Source organism: Pelobates fuscus, chromosome 2 (genome assembly GCF_036172605.1).
Source record: "Pelobates fuscus isolate aPelFus1 chromosome 2, aPelFus1.pri, whole genome shotgun sequence".
Lineage (NCBI taxonomy): Eukaryota > Metazoa > Chordata > Amphibia > Anura > Pelobatidae > Pelobates > Pelobates fuscus.
The window spans coordinates 71,861,696-71,879,984 of NC_086318.1; the positions used below are offsets into that span (position 1 = coordinate 71,861,696).

General features: G+C 39.8%; 1 protein-coding gene across 1 annotated transcript in view; it reads right to left on the reverse strand.

The window, feature by feature from the left end:
- Positions 1-376: 376 nt before the first annotated feature.
- LOC134585294 (alpha-1,4-N-acetylglucosaminyltransferase-like) overlaps positions 377-18,289 on the reverse strand; it is a 45,264-nt gene continuing 27,351 nt past the window's right edge. Inside the window, exons 3-4 of the mRNA XM_063440713.1 lie at positions 11,471-12,123; positions 377-964 (exon numbers count right to left, since the gene is read on the reverse strand). Of these exons, the coding sequence (XP_063296783.1) occupies positions 377-964; positions 11,471-12,123 (1,241 nt within the window). The remainder of the gene's footprint in view (positions 965-11,470; positions 12,124-18,289) is intronic.

An 18,289-nucleotide genomic window follows, 5' to 3' on the forward strand; every position in this document is an offset into this window, starting at 1 on the left:
TTTAGATGTTTTTTTTTCCTGTTGTCAGCATACACTACTCTAACACAAACTTGAAACCAAGCCATCCACTGACACTAATTGTCTTAACCTGTGAACCACATCTTGGTATGCTTAATTACCCTAGCATGTTAGTTAATATATGCATTGTTTATTAGCCTGTTTTTCTTTGTGATCATATAAAAAAAAAATGTGCCGACCAAACTGCCACACTTTTGAAATGCATGGAAGACGCTTGTGGACACTGTTGTGGCTCTGCACGCTTGTTGTCATCATATGCACAAATAAAATAAATAATTTTAAAAAAATAAAGTTTTCCAACATTTATTTACAAATAAAGATAATTTTTATATAAACTGATATAGGTCTAGATAGATTTCTAATTTTCAATATATTCATTTCTTGCAAGAGCTCCATAAATGGTCGGGCATTGCTCTTTGTAGAGATGTTCTATTAGTGTTTTACTCCCAGGTACCATAGTCATTTTCTGTTGATTCATTTTATTCCAGATATGTAAAGCATAGCTATTATTAAATGTTGGAAGCTTGTCCGATTTTTGATAAAATTTCTTCCATGATGGATACGGGATAGGATAGTAACGCTGTGGTTGTAAATAGGAGACATTTCCACATACATGATCTTGTACACTTTCTAATCGAGATATGTTACAAAATTTCTTCAGAACACGCGTAAATAGGTAGGGACCTTGGTTTCCCCATACATATCCCTTGTAGTTCTTCACAAAATTCTCCATGCTGTTCCATGTGAAATTGTGATGCGTTGATAGTCCAAAAACAGCATTATTTAATACATTTGGACTCTGTGCTGTCAGAAAGTTGCCTTCTTGAACAGGTGAAATAGAAATGATGTCTGTGTCCATATAAATGCCACCATATTTCCATATGAGGGCCAATCTACAGCCATTTGAATAGTTGTTCACCAAGTATGGCTCCTTTTTAGGATTCATCTACAAACATAACTTAGGGTTAATAAATAGAAAGAATTATCTTAAAAATAGTGCAAAACTGATCATTTTAAAATAACAATGCATATTTTAACAAAAATAAAGTGTATTGTATTGGAATAGATGTTTTAAATCACAAAAACGTCAGATTTAAAAAATTCTGTATCCATTTATTGCTGGTTTTCCAGGTGAAAAAAATCTACAGAAATTAGCTAAACCTAGTTCTATTTGACCAAAATTACATTAACTACACTAAAGCAGGCACTGGTTTCCAAACACTCATTAAGACATTTTACAATGATCAATCAAATTTCTACATGTCCCTCAATGCTGGGTCAGACTCCACCCCTCCTCTGCTGATGTCAGCCGATGGCAGGATCCAATGCGCATGTGGGGTCCATTAGGACTTCCCCATAGGAAAGGACTGAATCAATGATTCCCTATGTGGGTTTAGAGAGCGTTAGCATGTCCAGTATCATTTAATGGTCCTGAAGTCTGCTAAGGACCGGGAAATTTACTTTTTTGGAGAGAAACCAGGTTTTTATGGATGTGGTACATGCGGCACTTGCACTAATATGAAAAAATTTAAAATGTTTTTTTAAAGAATTTACTCGCCCAAAAATAGAGAATGGTACTTTCCCAAAAAGAGATATGGTCACCTGTCATACTAACAGAGTAACCCATATAATAGTATGTACATGTGGTCTTATATATGTAGAATTAAACAAGAAGCCTACAGATTAGGATACAAGAACATATCCGAAACATAAAAAATGGATTTGAGAAGTATAGTTTATCATATCATTTTAAAAATAATATGGATCCTAGCCAGTTTAATTGTTTGGGAATACAAAGGGTTAATACCAATTGGAGGGGAGACGATCTAACAGAAGCGATGGGTAAAGCCGAAATGAGATGGATCTTCAACTTAAATTCCCTCCTACCTTTCGTATGAAATAGAGATTTTGAGTTATACCATTTCTTATAATTATCTATTAGGTATCCCATAATTGAAAGGGATGTAAGATTAAGATTAGAATTTATAGGCCAATTTTTAGAGCTATATGTAACATTATTATCTTTTGATATAGGGGTAAATAGACGTTTTCTGGTTTGTTTTAGAACTTTTGTTTAAACTTTTCTACTGAAGGTGTGTTATTTTAAGAATATATGTCTTTGAATATATATCTCAATTCCATTGTTTCTGTTTTCTATTATATACTCCTTTCATATTATGTGTATGCTTATACATAATATACAACTTCCGGGTACCGATCACAGACCCATTTGAATGGGACTAAGTGACAGGACTTTAGCGTAATAAGAGATACCAGCGAGATGTGGAATGACCACACTTAAGATGGCTGAATTAGAACTGTTCCCACAAGCAACATGCCCACAGAAGTGAGGCAATCGGAAAAGTCGTCACTTCCGCTAATGTCATGGAGATCAGCTGAAATGAGTAATGATGACATCGACCACACTCGCAATTGGTGCGAAGCACATGGCAGGAACCTATGAGGAGGAAGTTGGGGATTTAAAAGAAAAAGTGAACAGGAAAGAACTACTCTAATTGAAAAAGCCCAAGGACCGGGCGAAACGCGTCTTAGAAAAACAGATACTAATTGGGACAAGCATTCATATATTTTTTTATTTGGTTTTACCCATGTTTGATAAATGTTTTAATTTGGATACTTAAGTCCTACTGGTTATTCCTTCCATCCACTCTGGAAAAGAAGGTTTGCCCCTCTCTAGTGGGCTACAAGCCTTTAAACCTAGAGCCAGGTTTCCCTGTGGCTCTAAGCAAGGTGAGCAGCATATAGTATTACCTCCAATTCAATAGATTGTGTTTTATACTACACCAAGAGTTTTCCTTTTTTCTCTGTGTTTTCTCCTTAACGCATTTATAAAGAAAAGAAGAGCTTAATACACCAAGGCATTTGAGATTTGAGCCAGACCACTTTTTGGCTCTATACTTGTGAGTTTGACCATTTTATGTTTTTCGTATCCCCCTTTGTTAAATCATACTACACTATATATCATTTCCCCATCTAGTGTTTATATAGGGGTGAGTGTTACTCCTATTTATTTATTTATATCTTAGAGCTCCACCAAAAGAGTTAGATAGAAGGTTTCCCTTTTTTCTTTCTGCTTTTAAATTGTGTAGCCTGTTGCTCTATACTTCTGGTTTCTACTGCTAATTCCTCTCTGTATACAACCAAGCATTCTGCTAACATTTCCTGCTGCTCTTCCTACCTTTAAGTCATGTAAAATAATTACCTCTAAATCCCTTTCCTCAGATGTTGAGGTTAGGACTGTATCAAATATTCTATACTCTGCCCTTGAGTTTTTACACCCAAGATGCATTATCTTGCACCTATCCACATTAAATGTCAGTTGCCACAGCTCTGACGTTTTTTTTAGTTTACCTAAATAATTTGCCATTTGGTTTATCTCTTCTGGAACTTCAGCCGTGTTGCAAATCTTAGTATCATCAGCAGGGCTGCCATCAGAAATGTTGGGGTCCCTAACAGCTCGAGGTCTGGGCCCCCGGGGGCCTGTCTCCAAGCACAACCCAAGGGCCAGCCTCCAAATCCCACCCACAGGAATACACACACAGACACAAACACATACACACGCACTGACAGAAAAGGACACAGATACACAGAAAGATACACACAATGAAACACACATACATACTAACAGACATACATACTGAAACAGACATACACACACATATACAGACACAGACATACATACATACACACATGCATACATACACACATGCATAAGGAGATACAGACCCACACACATACTGACATACATACATACTGCCATACATACACACAAATACATATATACATACTGATATACAGACATACATAGATACATACAGACATACAGATAGATGCATACATACATACATACATACATACACACATACTGGCATACATACAGACTTACATACTGACAGACATACATACACTGACATACATCGATACATACAGATAGATACATACACATACATACTGACATACACACACAGCTAATTTTTCTGCCACCCTCCTATTTCTTACCTTTTTATTGCAGGAGGGTGGCTGGGGCTGATGGGAGTCAGCGTGGCTCTCCCTCTTCATGGCCTGGCTGTCTCTCTTCCCTCCCATGTAGAGGGAGCTGGGAGGAAGTGACCTTCACTTCCTCCCAGTACTGCATGCAGCTGCAATTTTTAAAGGGACCCGGTCACGCTAATACACGCCCGCAGCACTGACCGGGCCCCTGAAGATATTGGGCCCATTAGGTGGCCCTAAATGCCACACGATGAACCCCATCAGCGTGCAGGCCCCAGTGCAGCTGCACTGGTGGCACTTCCGGCCGGGGCCGGGACAACGTTCACTGATGGGGGCCCTGATCATCAGCAACAAGACATACCTTTAACCTCAAGACCTTCTGCAATATCACTAATAAAAATATTGAAGAGAATGGGTCCATGTATAGATCCCTGAGGTACCACACTGGTATTAAGACCTTGATTAAAATATACTCCATTTACTAAAACCCTCTGTTGCCTGTCACTCAGCCGCTGCCTTAACCATTCAACAATATTGGAATCCAAACTCAAATATTGCAATTTATTTATATGTGCGACAGTGTCAAAAGCCTTACTGAAATCTAGGTAAGCAATGTCTACCGCACCACCTTGATCTATTGCTAGATATCTAGTTATCTAATGCTTCTATTTGTCCAGGGGCCCTTTAAATCACACCTACATGAGTTTCTGTGTGATTTACCAAATTCTAATGTCACCCAAACAGACTGTTCACCTTACTAATTTGAATTAGGTTAGCTTTTATGCTATTCTTCACATTCCACTCCTCCCTCTTACTTGACTTTTCTGTATTTTATTCTATATTCTGTATTCTATATAAAGGCTGCTTGTGCCAGGAGCACACATATTCTAAACTCCCTACTGGGATTGCCTCTAAAACAAGTCGTTGAGGAGCCAACTCGTAACGAGGCCATACTAGATTTAATGTTAACAAATGGAGATTTGGTATCAGATATTACTGTAGGTGAAAGTTTAGGATCCAGTGATCATCAGTCAGTGTGGTTTAATATAAGAACAGTGACTTAGTCACACCACACAAAAACAAAAGTTTTAGACTTTAAAAAAACCAGACTTTTCTAAAATTAGAATATGTGTAAAGGAGTCATTATCAGACTGGAGCCATTTAAATGGAGTCCAAGAGAAATGGGATTATTTAAAAGTTGAACTACTGAAGGCAACAGAAAATTGCATTAGGCTTGTCAGTAAAAGCAAAAAATTCAAGAAACCACTGTGGTACTCCACAGATGTGGCCAAAATAGTAAAAAACAAAAAGTTAGCATTTAGTAATTATAAAAAAAACCCAGAGTGAGGAAGACAGAATGATCTATAAGATTAGGCAGAAAGAGGCTAAGCAAGTTATAAGAGCTTCCAAATCACACACAGAAGAGAAAATAGCACAGTCAGTAAAACAGGGGGACAAAACTTTTTTTAGATACATAAATGAGAAAAGAAAAGTAAAACAAGGATTAGTTTGATTAAAAACAAAAGAAGGAAGGTATGTAGAAGAGTATAAAGGTCTAGCTGACTGCTTCAATTAATATTTTTGTTCAGTATTTACAGATGAAAATGAAGGAAAGGGACCTCAGTTAAGAAAAACGATAAATGAGTAATTTATTACACGTGAGTTTACAGAGGAAGAGGTTTTATTTCAACTGTCAAAAGTAAAGACAAATAAGTCAATGGGACCTGATGGAATACACCCAAAGCTATTAAAAGAGCTTAGTGGTGTACTAGCAAAACCATTAACAGATTTATTTAACCAATTATTGTTAACAGGAGTAGTCCCAGAAGATTGGAAGTTAGCGAATGTTGTGCCCATTCACAAGAAGGGTAATAGGGAGGAGTCGGGAAACTATAGGCCAGTAAGCCTTAATTCAGTAGTGGGGAAAGTGATGGAAGCCATGTTAAAGGATAGGATTGTTGAACATCTAAAAACACATGGATTTCAAGATCAGAGACAACATGGGTTTAATTCAGGGAGATCATGCCAAACTAATCGTATTGATTTTTTTGATTGGGTAACTAAAATTATAGACCAGGGTGGTGCAGTAGACATTGCTTACCTAGATTTCAGTAAGGCTTTTGACACTGTTGCACATAGAAGGCTTATCAATAAACTGCAATCTTTAAGTTTGGATTCCAATATTGTTTATTGGGTAAGGCAGTGTGAGTGACAGGCAACAGAGGGTTGTAGTCAATGGAGTGTATTCGAAGCTTGGGCTTGTCACCAGTGGGGTACCTCAGGGATCTGTACTTGGACCCATTCTCTTTAATATTTGTATTAGTGATATTGCAGAAGGTCTTGATGGTCTTGATGTATCTTTGCTGATGATACTAAGATATGTAACAGGGTTGATGTTCCAGGAGGGATAAGCCAAATGGCAAATGATTTAGGTAAACTAGAAAAATGGTCAGAGTTGTGGCAACTGACATTTAATGTACATAAGTGCAAGATAATGCATCTTGGATGTAAAAACCCAAGGGTGGAGTACAGAATATTTGATAGAGTCCTAACCTCAACATCTGAGGAAAGGGATTTAGGGGTGATTATTTCTGATGACTTAAAGGTAGCCAGACAATGTAATAGAGCAGCAGGAGATGCTAGCAGAATGCTTGGTTGTATAGGGAGAGGTTTTAGCTGTAGAAAGAGGGAAGTGCTCATGCCATTGTACAGAACACTGGTGAGACCTCACTTGGAGTATTGTACGCAGTACTGGAGACCGTATCTTCAGAAGGATATTGATACCTTAGAGAGAGTTCAGATAAGGGCTACTAAACTGGTTCATGGATTGCAGGATAAAACTTACCAGGAAAGGTTAAAGGATCTTAACATGTATAGTTTGGAAGAAAGACGAGACGGGGAGATATGATAGAAACATTTAAATGCATAAAGGGAATCAACACAGTAAAGGAGGAGACTATATTTAAAAGAAGAAAAACTACCACAACAAGAGGACATAGTCTTAAATTAGAGGGACAAAGGTTTAAAAATAATATCAGGAAGTATTACTTTACTGCGAGGGTAGTGGATGCATGGAATAGCATTCCAGCTGAAGTGGTAGAGGTTAACACAGTAAAGGAGTTTAAACATGCGTGGGATAGGCTTAAGGCTATTCTAACTATAAGATAAGGCCAGGGACTAATGAAAGTATTTAGAAAATTGGGCAGATTAGATGGACCGAATGGTTCTTATCTGCCATCACATTCTATGTTTCTATGTTTCTAAGTTTCTATGTCCCAGGCATTTTTCTCATCCATGTCTCTGTAACAGCCATTAAATCTACTTTCTCATTTGCCATTATTACCGAACATTTGTAGACATGACTCTAAGCTTATCATTTAGCACACTTGCTACAGGCACTTTCTGTCTTTGTTTTGGGGGTCAATCACTCTTTGCTCCCCCCCCCCCCCCCCGCCCCAGTTTAAATAATTCCGATTTAATCCTGTATGACTGTCTCTACTTTACATTATCAGGGCAAAATAAAACTGACATAAACATTACAATTTCTACAAATCGGCAATGTGTTAAGTTGAATAATTAAATTGACGAGTCCACTGAACCCAGTCCACTTCATTGATATGAAGTGGTCTGGGTGATTTTAGTGGTCCTTTTAATGTGGTCAAATTGTATTCCAACTAGGAGCCCCAACCTTAGTTATGGCTATCAATGGTATTGTTAGCTATTGCAGGCAAAGGGCTAAAGTGTATTTCTCATCAAGTGGCTGCAATGTTACGTTATAAATTCAGCATCAAACTAATTCTTTTTTTTCAAACATATTGCAGCATTGCTACGATATATAATTATATATTCTTATGTAGCTAGCAGTTATTACACTCACATTCTCCTGAGCTTAACACCAAGCTCAGGGATAAACGCTTATAGGTCCGTACAGGCGACCTTCCCCTTCTTCTAATTAGGTGGTCTTGTGTAGTATCCTCTAGGACCCTCTGGTTTGTCTCAAAAAGAACTTCATATATGTACGTAGCGCTACGCCTTTCGTTGTTGGGTTATATGTGAGATGTAAAAAGAAAGATTACATCTAGGTGTTACAGCGGCTGTTTTTAGGAAGCTTTTATACATTAGAATATTTCAAATTGTGTACTTTTTAGCGCCAGTATACAGTCTCTATTCCATATTGCAGCATTGACATAAGGTCAATGGTACATATACCTACATTAAATTCATTTTAGTGATAATGCCCTATTTAAAATAGAGAAGTATTTAATTAAGGCATTTCAATATTGGTATTACATCCCTTCTGTCATGCTTCTGTATTATGCACACATAATTGTTGCAAATGGGAAAAAAACAGACTTAAAGGGTCACTGTAGTCACCCAGATCACTTTATCTCAATGAAGTGGTCTCGGTGCAGTGGCCCTGTCTTTTAAACTCCTCAATGTGAAACATTGCAGTTTTATAGGAAATGCAAAGTTTACATTGTAGGGTTAAATCCACATCTAGAAGTGCTTCTGCAGCACTGACAAAGTAATGTAACACTGAAGCCCTTGGGAATGCATTTAATACAATGCTTTCCTGTGGGAATGCTTTAATGTGCGCGTGATACTTGTCATGCAAGCTTCAGGTCCCTAATGCTACTCTATGAGGAACATTGGATTGGACTGCCTCTTTTTATAATATTTATGACAAACAAAGGGGTAGTGCAAATGCATTTTACTTGGAACAGTGACACCAGGGCCGCCATCAGAGCATGACAACCATGATGGTTGTCATGGGCCTAGCAGCCCTGGAGGCCGGACTGCTCAGGGGGTAATATATTAGTCTCAACCCTTTCCCTTGTGGCTGCTGAAGATGCAGGTGGCAGTGGAAGTTGTCACAACACTATCATCTACACTAACACTTGGTTAACTACTGCTACTAGAAATTATGTTGATGGTGGTGGGATTAATCACCACCATCAACAACAAGACCAGACAATGGGAACCCTATATCTGTACTTTGCTCTACCTCTTCTGTAAAAGTTATCTTTGATGGCACTGACTAGATTACTCTGAAGAATTCCCTTAGTTTCTTCTTTTTGATCTAGTTGTGGTAGGAAGGGCTGCAGTGCAAGGAGAAGCAGCATTCTTGTAGAGCTGGCGATAATTTTCATGGGCCTAGCTGCTGCAGCTACAGAGTCTCTTGCTACTTTAGACTATGAGTAAACAATTGCATAAAATGGCCAAGAAAAAAACATTTGCCTGGATGTTGAACGGGATGTCTTTAATATCAATAGAACCAGCACATATCCAATTATGTCTATGTATCAGGATGTAGTTTTCACAGGTACACAACCCTTGCCTGTACAAGTTCAACAACTAAAAACCAAAACTTAGCCACTTTTATTTGATACAGGGACACCTGTACACATCACGATGGGAAAAGGATTTAAGTTGCACATCTATTATACTGTACCTCACATCTAGTACTCAGTAGGAAAATATTGCGCCGCTGGTCCCTAGCTCCAGTCAGCTTGGCCCATAAGGATAAGTCTAGATCAAACAAGTGCTGAAGACGCCAATCAGAGAGGGTAACTCTCCATATAAGGTGAAAATACCAGGTGATCCAGCCATTTTGGGAGAAGCTGAGGGAACTCATGAACAAATCTACAGGCCATTCCCTTCATCACAAAGCCAGTTTGTTTTTACTTTTTGTGCTACTGGCCGATATGCCCAAACACCACATCCATTTCAAATTCCATCTCTTGGTAGCTGCTAATCCGGCTATAATCAGAGCCTAGAACCCTAGGTAGGCGACCACTAATGGAAAAATATTAGCTACAAATGAAATGTGTGAAAGGATACATCTATTAACTCCGATCGCAAAGGCAAACTGATGAAAGCATCTGTGACACACAGAAATCCATGCTGCTCTGAGGACATACAGAGGTCCTGCCATTTTATTACTTAACACCCATATCACTTTATAGCAGCTAAGAGTAAGAGGGAGATGAAGATTCATCATTCCTGCACTTCTCCCAATTACAAATATCTTGCTCATCAAACTTGATGTGTGGTAGAGAGGTAGGGACCACTTATCATATTTGGTGGACATGACCTTTAGTCCAATATTTGTAACAACAATTGCATTTTTTTCACTGTATACCTCTTAGAAAGCACATTATATTCAGTCTTCAGAAACTGCTTGAACATTCATCCACTGAAACTATTTGGATGATTCAGAAGGCTTTTGGGGATGATGCAATGAGTGCAGTACAAATAAAGTGTGGCATAAATGATTAAAAGATGGTCGAGAATCTGTTGAAATATTTGTCTCCCTGGGCTTTTCCCAAAACTAAAACCACTTTTGAAAAGAAAGATATTTTAGACCGTTGATGAGATTCCGGTAAATACTACAAGGCAGCTGATGGCAATTCCAACAAAGGATTTTGCAGGGGGTTTTGAACAGTGGAAGAGACACTGGGAGACTGTGTGAGGTGCCAATGTACCTACTTTGAAGGGGACTGGGGCATCATTGTCCTGTGTGCAATGTTTATTTTATCTTGTATCTATCTTCTCTATTTTTCATATTACATGGATAGATACTTTCCAGACAGACCTCGTAAATATTATATAGCTTACTTTTTTTTTTTTTTTAACTAACTCACTGTGTATGAAATATATTCATAAATAGAGCTTGCTTAAACAGGAATTGTTTTGCATTGAAATGGAATTAAAAATAAACAAATCATTTATACATTTCTCTCATGAATAAACATATCTTTTGATACCATAATAAATGTGGTGTATCTTTAAGCACTTCTTCCAGTGTTAAAGGGAAGATATAAATGTTGGAAAAAGATGAGTTATAAATTTGTGGTGTTGGGGATTTTTTTTTAATTCAGTGATTATGGCATACATTTCCATTGTCATGTTTCCATAAAACCCAGTTTAATGAATGACCCTAACTAAGGCTATTTCTGCTAAATTATTTAATATTATTAATGATAATATTATTGTTGGACTATTCAATAACACTCATCCTTTTTGACCAAGGAATACTTTAATAAGAGAATTTTTCCTAGGTAAACCTAGTTTATTTTTCATTTCGACCTTCATCAGCAGTTATGCATATTATTATTTTATTATTTATATAGCGCCATCAAATTCTGTAGCGCTGTACAATGGGCATATCACATTCACTTGAAGCCTCACAAACGAGATAAGCATACTAATAGCAAAACTAACTAATGCATTTTATTTTTCAGATGGGAATCCCAATTTTGATGGTCACACTTACAAAAAACACATTTAAAGGACTTAATTTAAGTTAGCATAGACCGGAAGAATGTGTTTGTGGCAAACTTTAAGGTGAATTGAGGTAAACCAGTGTGCCACGTGTCACCCTATTTGAGACCCACTGGTAAATCCATCCATTGTGTATTTCTTTAATTAATAAACTTACCTTTTGGTACCATGGTAAAAGTGGTGTATCCTTAAACACTTTTTCTAGTTTTAAAGGGAAGACATAGATGTTTGGAAAAGATGAAAGAAATGGTATTCTCAATTGGGTGGGATCCTCATCACTCACTGAGTTATTTTCAGACAATCCATTTGTAAAGAAAACTACTGGCCTATCATGATATACACGAGCAGCTGATTCAATTGCACATAGCACCAAGGAAGGTAGCTGTGTCCTCCTCCCAGTCTCTAGAAATATTATACCATTGCCTGGTCCTAGAACATGTGATGGATTTACATGATTGTACATCTTATTGTCTGTAGTTTTCAACAATTTACTTGTGGTACTGACTGAAGTGAAGACGTCATTTCCTTCAGTTGCAATATCATCCTGAGTTATGCTTTTAGAAATTGTAGTTTCTAAGTTGTTATAAGTTAATCTAGGTGATTGTTGAAATAGTATATTCTTTATTTGAATCCATTTTTGTTTATCAGTGTTGAACATTACATTTCCAAGCCATTTATAATTGCCAGGATCAATGCTGTTCTGTTTAATCATCGCTCTATAAATTATTCCTAATGATACCATGGACAGCAACAAGGTAAGTATCATTGGAGCTCTGAGCATTGTAGTAATACTGCAAGTTTCTAATTCAGCTGTAGGAGAGAACAAAAAAGAAATTAGAAAACTAATAGGCATTATAATTTTATGACATTGCAACTATTTGCTTTCAATGTAGTGCCCTTGAGAAAAGAAAAATTGTAAATGTGTAATAACTAGTTATTATTATTCTTATTATTACTATTTGTGACAGACCCCTCTGTCTTGGAACTGTGCTTCTATTCCGTTGCCTTCGTCTATCTTGCGGTTAATTGCCTGTCTGTACCCTCCGTTCACTTATTTCACAAACTACCGAGTAAACTACCGAACGATCGACCACCTGGGAACTAGAGTGTGCCATCAATTGACCTCCCAGAAGCTGCGGTTAACCGCAGCTTAATTGGTGAACATTGGGAGGTTGCTGTTCGTGTAACTCCCACGTGGCGGCGGCCATTTTAAAGTCCCGAACGGCCAGCGGTGTTCGGTGCCCAAACTATGGAACTGAAAATGGACACTATTTTGCACGAACACTGCTGAAGCCGCCGACCTCCCTTCTCTGCCATCCAGCACACGAACGTCGGTCCATTCGGTACTTTCTGGCACGAATAGACGCACCCCAGATAGCCATCCCAAGGAGCCCGTTCGTATACCAAAAGACAATGTGATAGACTTTGGCTCTATGGCGATTGAACTGTATGTATAGGATCTGAGCAGCATTCAGTAAGAATGTGTGCTCAGATCCCAGCTATCTGGAGATACGTTGAATGTGGGGATTCTGTTCGTAAAATTTTAAGTTATTGATTTTATTGTATTTTTATGTTCAGGTACAAAATGGAGTTTAGCCTCTATCCATGGAGATAATTGGATTACTTCCCAATTATCTCCAGGATAGAGAGGAGGGTTTATCTACACCAAAGGGGAGTGTTTATGCTTGTGCCACTGTGATTGGCTACTGTATCCATATAGTCCCAGTCATCCATCTGGTCCCCTAAGGGAGTGTCCACCAGGTGGGAGACCTGCATAAATACTGGGCAGGTAGCCCTCAATAAACCAGATCTCTGCTTAACCCTCAATACAGAGCTTGGTCTCGTACTTGGTGGTATAGGATTTGTATGATTTACTCGTTCGGCTGTTTGATCCGTGAAGGATTTCGTATCGTTCCTGTTCGGCTAATTGGAACTGCTGTTAGCTGCTTCTTCATTCGGAAAGGGAACGTCCTCATTGGTATTAACCCCTAACACTATTACCGTAACACTATTATATATAATTGTACGCAGAGCTCTAATGTGCCTACAGTTATGATTCTCAGGTTACACTATAGATCTCACAAGAAACTTTTGTTGCAAATTTTTAGAATGTTTGAACTTTCCAACAATTTCCATAGAAATCATTGGAATATATTAAATGATTGTCTATAGGGTCATAGACTTGCACCCTTAACCCCTTAAGGACCAAACTTCTGGAATAAAATGGAATCATGACATGTCATGTGTCCTTAATGGGTTAAAGCAAGTCAGTTACTCTTTTATATTAATCACAAACATTTACAATCAACATTAGATAATTGTTATTTGGGAATTCTACTGTTTGAGTGTTAGCTACTGAATTTAAAATGTAAAGGAAAGACTCGGATATGCAATGAAGTTTTAATTTAATGTTAAATGAGACACAACCTGGTCATCTCTCCTGACATAATCACGTTTTGTCTCAGTTAACATCAATTAAAAAGTGAATATTTTTTTTATAATCATGGTATATTATTTATTGTGCTCTATATAAATAATCAATACAGTACATCTAAAGTGAATAACACAATATGATGTAAAAGGGCCAATACAGCAGTTAATAACAAGAAAAGACCCAGTGTCAAATGACTTTGCAACACCAGGGCACTCCATGGACTGTAGTGAATATGGTTCTTAGAGTCAGTGGCGTACTAAGGGGGCAGGGGATGTGGTCTGCCCCGGGTGACAGCCTCCATCGCTGCTCTTACTGCTGCACACAGAAGGGAAGCAGGAAGGAGTCCCTGCTTCCCCAACTACTACACACCAGGGGCTTCAGTGAATCCACTCCTCTACAGCACAGCCTCTACTGTCAGTAAGTGAGAGTGGCTGTGTGTGACTGTCTGCCTTTGACTGAGAAAACAAGGGGTTGGCTGCACTCACCTGGACATGCTTTGATGGGGTGCTGCGGGGGGCCAATAAGTACAGTAAAAATGAAAATCCAGTGCACTCCCTTATCTACTAAACAGCTACTTTTGTGCTGACCAATCAGTCAGCACCAAAGTAGCTGTTTAGTAGATAAGGGAGTGCACTGCATTTTCATTTTTACTGTCTGCCTTTGACTGTCTGCCTGTGACTGTGTGTGTGTGTGACTGTCTGCCTGTGACTGTGTGTGTGTGTGACGGTCTGCCTGTGACTGTGGGTGTGTGTGTATGTGTATGTGACTGTCTGCCTGTGAGTGTGTGTGTGTGTGACGGTCTGCCTGTGACTGTGGGTGTGTGTGTATGTGTATGTGACTGTCTGCCTGTGAGTGTGTGTGTGTGTGTGACTGTCTGTCTGTGACTGTGTGTGTGACAGTCTGTCTGTGACTGTGTGACTGTCTGCCTGTGACTGTCTGTGACTGTGTGACTGTCTGCCTGTGACTGTATGTGACAGTGTGTGGCTGTCTGCCTGTCACTGTGTGTGTTGCTGTCTGCTTCTGACTGCATGTCCGACTGTCTGTCTGTGACTGTGTGTGTGGCAGTCTACCTGTGCCTGCCTGTGTGACTGTCTGCCTGTGACTCGGTGTGTGACTGTGCGCGTGACTGTGTGTACGACTGTCTGCCTGTGACTGGGTGTATATCCAGGACACTTCCACAAAAAACAGGGTTATTCCTCCCTCCTGTGCCTGAGAGATAATTGAGTCAGGAACTGTACCAGGGCTCAAGTCCTGCAGGAATGGTGTTCCTGCACTTTTTCCACAGCAGTAACGCCATTGCCGTTAGCAGTCCTGCAGGACTTGTTTGCCTGAGAGGCAAACAATGCATTTTCCTTGTTAGCCTAGCAGGCAGGTGGGCAGCAGGCGGCGAGGGAGCGCCGATCATTGAGCTCTCCCTGCTCAACTCCCTAACGCACCGCAGAGTGATGCATATAGTGACGTCATATTCTGTCTCCCTGCTTCACTCTGCGGCACGCGAGGGAGCTGAGCAGGAAGAGCTCACAGATCAGCACTCACTCGCCGCCGCCTGGACCTTAACTGCCTGCACAGCAGCCCCACTGCTCCCCAGGTAAAGAAAGAGCTGTGTGGATTTTTAAAATAAGTGTGTGTGTACCCACCATACAGCTCCCCTACCCAGCTCACAGCCCACCTACCCACCTCACAGGCCCTTTACCCACCATACAGCACCCCTACCCCCTACCCATTTCACAGCCCTCCTACCCACTCACAGTCTCTCTTACAACCCCCTACCCACCATACAACCCCACTACACACCATACAGAACCCTACCCACCATACAGACCCCTACCCACATTACAGACCCCTACCCGCATTACAGACCCACCTCACAACCCCTTAACCACCTTACAACCCCCTACCCATCATACAGACCCCCTGCCAACCATACAGACTCCCTGCCCACCATACAGACCCCCTACACACCATACAGACCCCCTACACACCATACAGACCCCCTACACACCATACAGACCCCCTACACACCATACAGACCCCCTACCCACTCACAGCCCCCTACCCACTCACAGCCCCCTACCATTTCATGGCCCCCTACCCTCTCACAGCCTTCCATCGCTTGGTTGATTCATCTAAGTGTTGCTTCTAAGTGTGTGTGGTTGGAGATATTCTGGAGAGTTTTACAGAAGCTTCAACTGTCTAAGATTTGTGCTAAGAGTTTTCTTTTTTTACTGTTACAGGTAAGATTAATCTGTAGGAAAAGGTTACTGATTGCACAAGGTTTGATTTCCTGTTGGTAATTATAAGGCATTTGATTTGATTAGTTAGCTACTTGCTATTGATTGCTGTTTAAATTAGCTATTGTTTGCAAATAAGCAGAGGCCTACCCAGGTGTTAAACATTCCTAGTGGGAGGTGATTTGAGGATGAATTGTTGTCATTAGCTTGGCTAATAGAGCTTGGTTGCTTCATCTAAGTGTTGCTTCTAAGTGTGTGGTTGGAGATAACCTGGAGGTAATCTGAGGTATTCAGGAGGATAAATAAAAAGTAATTTGTTTGATTTAAATTAATTCACCTCAGTGGAATGGCAGACTTAGTTCAGTGTAATAGTTGCTATGCATTTGTTTCACATTCCAATTTTTTAAAAATTGGTTGTTGTCTAATCTGTAGACAGTTCTCTATCTTGCGGCAGGAGATTGTATTTTTGAAGTCTGAGATTTGTAAATTACTCAGGCTGGAACTGCTGCAAAGCCACTACCGCAGAGACATAATAGGAATGGCAGATGGATCACTGTAGGATCTGGTAGACTTAGAGTTGTGGATAAAAGGCATATTGCACAGTCTGTTGCTCTACATAATTCATTTTCTGCACTTTCAGAGTGTAATGGTGTTATGGAGACAGGCACTGAGGGTAGTGGTGTTGTGGAGAGAGGCACTGAGGCTAGTGGTGTTGTGGAGAGAGGCACTGAGGCTAGTGGTGTTGTGGAGAGAGGCACTGAGGCTAGAGGTGTTGTGCAGAGAGGCACTGAGGCTAGTGGTGTTGTGGAGAGAGGCACTGAGGCTAGTGGTGTTGTGCAGAGAGGCTTGAAGACGATGGTGAGGCCTAATAGAAAGCAGTTGTTGTTGGGTATTCCATCATAAGAGGTGTGGAGATGGACAATGGTGGTCTTGTGAGGTGTCTTCCCGGAGCTACTGCTCATAGAGACAGGAGACGTATCTGTAATATTGTTAAGTGAGCAAAGCAGGAAGGGGAATTGGATGTACTTGTCCATCTAGGGACAAATGACTTGGCTTGCAATGAGGTTTCAGAGGTTAAGGACGTTTTTAGTGTTTTTGCCAATGATGAACGGGAGGTTGCTTCCACACTGTCATTCTCTGAAGTTCTGCCTGTGCATAACACTCAGAACGACAGGCGGATGCGTATTAGGGACTTTAACTTGTGGCTTGGTGAATGGTGTCGGGAGCAAGGATTTGGCTTTATTTCTCATGGTAGCTCTGTTTGGAATGGAAATAAACTGTACAAAAAAGATGGTTTGCATCTTTCTCAAAAGGGAACAAATGTTCTCAGTGAGCAGTTCAGAGGTTTTGCTAGGATGTATTTAAACTAGGAGGGGGGGCAAAAGGGTGATAAAACATCAATCCAATTGTCCCCCAAAACAAGGACAGAAGGTGCCTGTAGCAAGTGTGTTAAAAAATGATAAGCTTAGAGTCATGTCTACAAATGCTCGCAGTTTAGGGAATCAGATCCATGAACTTGTGGCAATAATGGCAACTGATAGTGTAGATTTAGTCGCTGTTACTGAGACATGGTATAATGAGAAAAATGACTGGGACATAGCAATACCAGGGTTCTCTTTATATAGAAAAGACAGGGAATGCAGGAAAGGGGGAGGGGTGGCCCTCTATGTGAAGGATAGCATAAAATCTAGCCTAATAAAAGTTAGTGAGGTGAACATAGAGTCCGTTTGGGTTACGTTAGAATTTGGTAATCACACAGTAATTCGTGTAGGTGTGATTTATAGGTCCCCAGGACAAATTGAAGAGTTAGATAATCTACTAGTTGAGGAAATAGCTAAAATGACAATGAATGGGGAAGTTATCAACATGGGTGACTTTAACCCCTTAAGGACCAAACTTCTGGAATAAAAGGGAATCATGACATGTCACACACGTCATGTGTCCTTAAGGGGTTAATCTTCCTGATGTGAATTGGAAAACAAAAATAGCTGCTTGTGCCAGGAGCACACATATTCTAAACTCCCTACTGGGATTGTCTCTAAAACAAGTCGTTGAGGAGCCAACTCGTAAAGAGGCCATACTAGATTTAGTGTTAACAAATGGAGATTTGGTATCCGATATTACTGTAAGTGAAAGTTTAGGATCCAGTAATCATCAGTCAGTGTGGTTTAATATAAGAACAGTGACTGAGTCACACCACACAAAAACATAAGTTTTAGACTTTAGAAAAACAGACTTTTCTAAAATTAGAATATGTGTAAAGGAGTCATTATCAGACTGGAGCAATTTAAATGGCGTCCAAGAGAAATGG